This window comes from Sorghum bicolor, chromosome 8 (genome assembly GCF_000003195.3).
Source record: "Sorghum bicolor cultivar BTx623 chromosome 8, Sorghum_bicolor_NCBIv3, whole genome shotgun sequence".
Lineage (NCBI taxonomy): Eukaryota > Viridiplantae > Streptophyta > Magnoliopsida > Poales > Poaceae > Sorghum > Sorghum bicolor.
In genome coordinates this window covers 57,849,430-57,856,404 of record NC_012877.2, presented here as the reverse complement: position 1 = coordinate 57,856,404, position 6,975 = coordinate 57,849,430, and the positions used below count along the sequence as shown (strand labels likewise).

Genomic DNA, 6,975 nt, shown 5'->3' with positions numbered 1-6,975 from the left:
GGTAAGATCTCTAGATCCATCGTTATTTTATTTTTCCTGTCAGCGTTCACGGTGGTTGGCCATCGGGCAATTTATAATTTCCCTATTCTATATATGTATATGTATTGCCCATTTTGAATCAGTCTAACTGTCAGAGAAATTATTTTTGATTTGCCTATCGGTGGTTTGTCTTTTGTAACTACGCCGTCTGGGATATTCTGTTCGCAGAAGTGGTAATTCAATGTTTAGGCTTTGAGAGGTACTAACTGAGACATAAATTAAAGAGAAAATTCTTTATTTCACACTAAAAATCTTGATGTTCCAAATTTAGCAGCCAAAGTTGAAATCTTTCCTATCTGAACTCACTTGAAATTTCTGTTCCTAAAAATGACACTACCATCAGAATGGGCATGTAACGGTGTTAATTGAGACATAAAAAGACGATTTTGCCTCTCCTTCAGTTTTTAGTCTGGGGCACCTTCTCTTTGTTACACAGCTGTTGTTGGCACAGTATAGAGGTGTTTTGCCGCCAATTTTTTTTCTGTTTAATATGGCTGTTGTTCCCTGGAGTACAAAATTGTTTTCGTGTTTTTCTTTAAGGTCATTTTTTGGGCCATTTTTACACCATTTATGTTCCAATTATTTGCACAAATTGCACAGATTTATTTTTGCACCAATTATTTGCACCATGATAATAAGGCAAACAAACTTGAAGGAACATCCACAATTACATGAGATCAAGAACATCCAGTTTAGCATATACACTAACATCCAGGTTCACAAACACACATACAGGTTCACATCCACACATAAATATGAGGTTCACATGCACACATAGACACCAACATCCAGGTTCTCTTCACATAAACAGTGAAGCCAATTGAGACATACAGGTTCACATCCAATAAACCAAAAGACATAACAATTCAGCTTCTCAGATTCACAAACTCAGTCTTCTTTTACTCTTTGTGCTCATTGCAGGACTTGTAGGTTGAACCATTTTGCTCCTTGTGCCCATGGCAGGGTTATCAAGTTGTGGCTTCTGAATTTTTTGAGTCCTTTTAGAAATTACCTTCTTCATTTTGCCCTTCCCCTTCCTAAAAACTTCAGCGCTACCCTCCAATGCGCCGCTGCCTTCGCCGTCTGTGGTCACACAGGAAGTTTTTGATATCCCCTTTCTCGCCTTGCGTGTACTGACCAAGGGGCACATTAGTCCTTTACCTGGTGGCGACCCACATGTCAGTTAACCATACAGTATGTCCAAAGTGACGGTAGTGTCATTTTGGGAACAAAAAATTCAAGTATGGCCAAATAAGGAAGAATTACACTTTGGGTGCTAAATTGGAGAGCATGTTTCTTTAATATAAAATAAGGAATTTTCTCAAAATTAAATACTATGATTTCTTACTAGAATTATTGTCATATGCATTTGTAATGTATTAATTATTACATCTGTATTTAATATCGCATTATTATAGAACATTGATAATGGTATTGTTGACTAGTATAGTATAGCAATTGGTGTCTGTAACCTTTTCCCAACCCTACTGTACGCCCTCATTGTCTCTTAGCAATATGATATTAGTTTTCCATGGGATTTGACTAAAATTTTCTGTTTGTTCCATCCATATGAACACATTCCATTTTGAAAAGTAACTAGCCGAACAAATTAGATTCATGAAGCATATATGCTCGAGAAGCATATATGATGAACACATTCCATTTTGAAAAGTAATGAAGTGAACAGTTCGTTCTTGCAAAAAAGGTAAAATTCGTTCTTGATCCACATGTTTGGTACTCTTGGAGTGCTTACTAACATTTCAAGAAGTATTGGTTATAACAAATATTTGATAGGTAGTGTATATTTGATAGGTTGACATTGCCTGTGTCAGTAAAATGTCAACAACGTAATAGGAATTGGCTGGAAGCAAAGGCATGCCCAGATAATTTTCAGTTTGCAGGTCTGGCAGAAACAGAGTCTCCTATGTCACTACAGGAATTCGCGGGTTTGCCGACAGCTGAAAGCTGTCGGCGAAGCTCCTTTTACAGTCGGCAAAGAGTTTGCCGACAGGATTTCCCTATTCCTGTCGGCAAACCCCTGTCGGAAAAAATCCTGTCGGCAAACAGGACTTTGCCGACAGCAATTAGGGCGCTGTCGGCGTCCTTTCGCCGACAGCCACGTGGTCTGTCGGCGAAGTGAACGGCATCGCCGACAGCCAAGGCTGTTGGCAAAGCCAGGTTTGCCGACAGCCAGGGCTGTTGGCAAAGTCATGGTTTGCCGACAGCCAGGCCAAGATAGCTGTCGGCAAAGTCCAATTTTTTGCCGACAGCCAGGTAAACAGGGCTGTCGGCAAAGTCCCTACCAAGGCTGTCGGCAAACATCTGCTGTCGGCAAAAAATACACAGCTTTGCCGACAGCTATGGTCAAAGCTGTCGGCAAAGCTGGGATTTTTTTTTTACTATTTCATTGCATTCGAATCACATTTATAGCATATATATACCACAGATCACGTTTATAATAACAATATAGCATATAAACCGCATTTCATCATCGGATTCGATCTCAACATGAATCCACACATGATCATCAAATCCATCGATACATGTCCGAAATACACATAACGTCGCGTAACAAGTGCATACATGTCCAACATACATGTCCAACAAGTCCTACAAGTCCAACATGAGGGCAAAAGGGTCTAACATGCGTCCTAGTCGAGAAGATGGAGGCAAAGGTACTTTGCTCGTCACCGAGTACCCCCCACAGGTCCTCCTACAAAAGGAGAGAAAAAGATTAGTATCCACTCAAAAATTCGGCAGCACCTCCCCTGCACGGGGAGGTTCCAAGACCTGCAAAAAACATGGCACGAAGGCCAACAACGACCACGGCACGAAGGCCGATAACCACAGCGGCACGAAGGCCGACAACCATCGCGGCACGAAGGCCAACAAGTAGTTAAGGGAGGCAAACGTACCTAGCTCGTGGCGCCGTCCCCAGGGGTCCCATCGCCCCACGAACCCCACCCTGCCTGTGGTGGTGCCTGAGTCCACCCTGACGGCGCGGCGTCGTAGCGCCATAGTCCTGCGCTAGGCCCCTGCTGCGTCTGCGCCCCCGGCCACGAGGAGTAGCCCTGCGACTGTGGAGGAGGAGGCCCCCACGTGAACGGCTGCGTGGGGTAGGTCGGGTAGGTCGGGTACCCTGGCCAGCCTTGCTGTGTAGGGCTGGCACCCAGTGGAGGGCTGGGAGTCGGGTTCGAACCCGCCGACGGAGCCTGCACAAAGGACAAGTGAGGTAATTAGTAATGTACCTGCAGGATGGCCGCACAAGCTAAAGCAAGTGAGGCAATTAGTATTATACTCACCGGACGCTGAACAGGAGCAGGCACTGGGACTGGTGGTGGAGCAAAGAGCGAGGGAGGAAGATCCTGCTGGTGCTGGGTCCGGAGGAAGCTCGCCAGGTCCGCCATCTGACGCTGGTGGTGCTCCGTCAGTGCCGCCAGGTGCGCCTGGTGGGCCGCCTCCACCGCCGCCAGCTGCGCCTTGTGGGCCAAGTCCTGGGCCGCCTGGTTGGCCTCCAGCTCCTCCATCCTAGCCTGCAATATTACACCCGCACATGGTTGATGGTATGTGAAGCGAAGGTGGATCGTGTGTGAACGACGAATGGAACCACACTTACCTCCATCTGCGTGTACATCTGGGTGGTGCTCGGCTGTCGTGGCGCTATGGGGATGCCGGAGGAGCTGCTGGAGTTGGATTTTCGAATCTCTCTCAGCGTGGGAGTAGTGGTCGGGTCGATGGCGCTGTTGGCCATCCAGTAGTAGTATAATCTGACCTGCTCAAATGTAACATGGATAGATAAACTTTTTTCAGAGAGCTTGTCATACTTTATTATTATTATTACAGTATAAACAGCTGCTAATTCAAACTTTATTAATAAGTATATTCTGCTACTAACAAGTTCATCAAATAAAAATCTGCCCTACAGAGCATGGATTCATTTTAACTCGATTTTCAAGCTCCTCTGAACCTGAGTTCACATACTAGTTGTGTACTAACTGTAACTAGTGCAAAGATTGCAAGTCAGATTATACTACTAACATATCCTCAGTGAATAAAAACCAGAGAAAAGGAAACTCTCAACCAGTGCAATCATGCAAGCACAGAACTAGTCTAGATGTTGTAGAGGAGCTTACACTCTATTCCTTTAAAATTACTAGAACTACACATTCTGAGTGACTACCTGTACAAAACATGAAATCCTCAATTTTTTACAGAATTCCATAAAGGATTGTTTGGTAATAAGTTCAGAGTGATATCTGAAACTTCACTAGAACTACACATTCTGAGTAACTACCTGTACAAAACATGAAATCCTCAAATTTTTTCAGAATTCCATAAAGGATTGTTTGGTAATAAGTTCAGAGTGATATCTGAAACTTCAGTTCTCAAAAGTCAATAACTCCAGCGTAAGTAACAGAGCACTGATTGCTAGGAGAATGTTTTCTTTGGCACGGAGTGAACAAAGCAAGAACTTTTTGGATCACCATTTACCCCAAGTCACTGAAATCACTCCAGTCCTACCACTCGGGTGGCGACTAACTACGACTGAAATTCCAGTGGCAAGGCCCCTTGAATGAATAGTCTAAACGCAACTACAGGTTTCCAGATGCAGAGAACTGCGCAGCAACACTGTCGCACTTGCACCCCAGAGCAGAGAGATCGCACCTGGGCGGCGCGGCACACAAGTACGACGACAACCCCGAGCTATGGATCCCAAGCTCAGTCGAAATGGAAACGAACAGAGCAAGAGCGCGCACATACCTGCTGCGGGCGTTAAATGCAGGGTGGCAGACTGGGGATGCTTCTCGGCCGATGTCGTGGGGCTGGGGATGCTTCTTCTTGGCCGATGTCACCGGCCTCAAGGCAAGGAGCGGCGGAGCTCGATGTCGGGTTCCAGGCTTCCAGCGGCGCGGCTCAAGGCAAGGAGAGGTGGAGTTCCGACGGCGCGGCTCAAGGCAAGGAGCGGCGGAGCTCGACGTCGGGTTCCAGGCTTCCAGCGGCGCGACTCAAGGCAAGGAGAGGTGGAGTTCCGACGGCGCGGCTCAAGGCAAGGAGCGGCGAAGCTAGGGCGCCGCCGCCACACGGACGGGAGGCAGGAGTGGGTCGAACCCCAATAGAATCTTCTTTTTGGGCCGGTTTGCTGAACCGGTGGGCCGAACCACACCACCCCCATCTTGACAGGGGAGGAGGCGCGGGTGCTGGCAGCGCTAGCTCCTTCGTTTTAGGCGCGGGTGCGGACAAGTCTCCTTTGCCGACTGCCACTTGGCAAGGCAGTCGGCAAAGGTTCGGAATATTTTAATAACGAATATCCTTTGCCGACTGCCTGGATCTAGGGCAGTCGGCAAAGAACTTTTTTTCTCTAATTTATTTGCATGCGATTATATTGTAAATGTCTGGTTTTTGTCCATCTGATACTGTAACTGCTCCAAACTTTCTCAAATTTTTTCTATAGGGTCCACATGTGACAACATGACACCTCAAAAAGTTTAGTGATTTTTTGACTTTTTTTGCTATATTTCATTAATTAATTTCTTTAAATTGATTTTTCCACTCAATAATCTATTTTTTTTCTGGGCCCTAGGTAACACAATTAAATCTCAAATTCAAAATTTGGGGCTGTTTTGAGTTATTTAGCTATGTTTTCTTAATTCTTTTCGCTCACTACAATTTTCCCGCATTTTTTAAGTTTGAACTGCAGGTGCATGAAATAGTGAAACTTTGGCCTTGAAAAAATGATATTCATGATGGGGAGTGTGTTTTAAGGTCGTGTCCCAGAGCTCACCCAAAAGTTTCAAGTCCTTGTCCACCTAACACGACCATCCAAGATTGGTAAAAGTGTTTTTTAATTATATAAAATCCAATCGAAGTTGAAAAATCACGAAAATTAATGGGGTGTCGTGTTATAGCATGTGGAGGCTATGGAAAAAATTTAAAAAAAATTGGAGCAAGTTGCGACGTTAAATGCTCAAAAGACACACAACTCCACATGTGATCACAAGTGAGATGTGTGGAGATGTCTAGGTTTTAAGCATGTTACGCCGCAACTTGCTCCAAACTTTTTCAATTTTTTTTCATAGCCTTCACATGCGTTAACACGACACCCCGTCAAGTTTCGTGATTTTTCAACTTCATTTGGATTTTATATAATTAAAAAACACATTTGCCACTCCTGGATGGTCGTGTTACGTGTACAAGGACTTGAAACTTTTGGTGAGCTTTGGTACACGGCCTTAAAACACATTCCCCACCATGAATATCATATTTCGAAGGCCAAAGTTTCATTATTTCATGTACCTGCAATTCAAATTTGAAAAATGCGGGAAAATTCAAGTAAAGGAAAAAAATTAGCAAAATATAGGTAAATATTTCTAAAAAGGCCCAAATTCAAACTTGTGATTGTAAACAATGTGTCTAGGCAACAAAAAAATTTTGAAGTCACAATTCAAAAAAAAAAAAAAGGTTTGCCGACAGCATCGAGTGGCTGTCGGCAAAGAGCGTAGTTTGCCGACAGCCAACAGTGGCTGTCGGCAAACCGTGGACTTTGCCGACAGTGGTCTTCGGCTGTCGGCAAACAGTTGGTTCGCCGACAGCCCAGATCCTGGCTGTCGGCAAACGCCTGGGCTGTCGGCGAACATCCAGATTCCTGTAGTGTGTGTCCTATACTTGTAATTCTTGAATCGAGGACTAGATATATATATATACACATCACTCCGACCACCCAAGCATGCATTCCACTGACCTGAGTCATCACGTGATAACCATATATATAACCCAAGCCTGAGCATAAGACGCAGTGACCTCTCCCTCATCTGCCTCTCCTAGTTTTTGCTCTAGCTAGGCATTTCGAACTACTGACCAGCCATAGCTCTCTCTCTCTCTCTCTCTCTCTCTCTCTCTCTCTCTCTCTCATAGCTGCTACTGATATCTTCACCACAT

The 6,975-nt window shown here is 44.8% G+C and overlaps 1 protein-coding gene across 1 annotated transcript; it reads right to left on the bottom strand.

Annotated features, from left to right (window-relative positions):
* LOC110429594 (extensin-like) lies at positions 2,472 to 5,190 on the bottom strand. The gene is made up of 5 exons (XM_021445745.1): positions 4,801 to 5,190; positions 3,656 to 3,811; positions 3,342 to 3,572; positions 2,955 to 3,251; positions 2,472 to 2,752 (listed from the first exon to the last, which is right to left on the bottom strand). The coding sequence occupies exons 2-4, from the start codon at positions 3,788 to 3,790 to the stop codon at positions 2,955 to 2,957; spliced, it is 663 nt and encodes a 220-aa protein (XP_021301420.1). The 5' UTR covers positions 3,791 to 3,811; positions 4,801 to 5,190; the 3' UTR covers positions 2,472 to 2,752.

Coding starts and splice junctions, on each gene's coding strand:
- LOC110429594 (XM_021445745.1), bottom strand. CDS start 3,790: ATGGCCAACAGCGCCATCGACCCGACCACTACTCCCACGCTGAGAGAG. Junction 3,573..3,655: donor AGATGTACACGCAGATGGAG/GTAAGTGTGGTT, acceptor GTAATATTGCAG/GCTAGGATGGAGGAGCTGGA. Junction 3,252..3,341: donor CTGCTCCTGTTCAGCGTCCG/GTGAGTATAATA, acceptor TCCTTTGTGCAG/GCTCCGTCGGCGGGTTCGAA.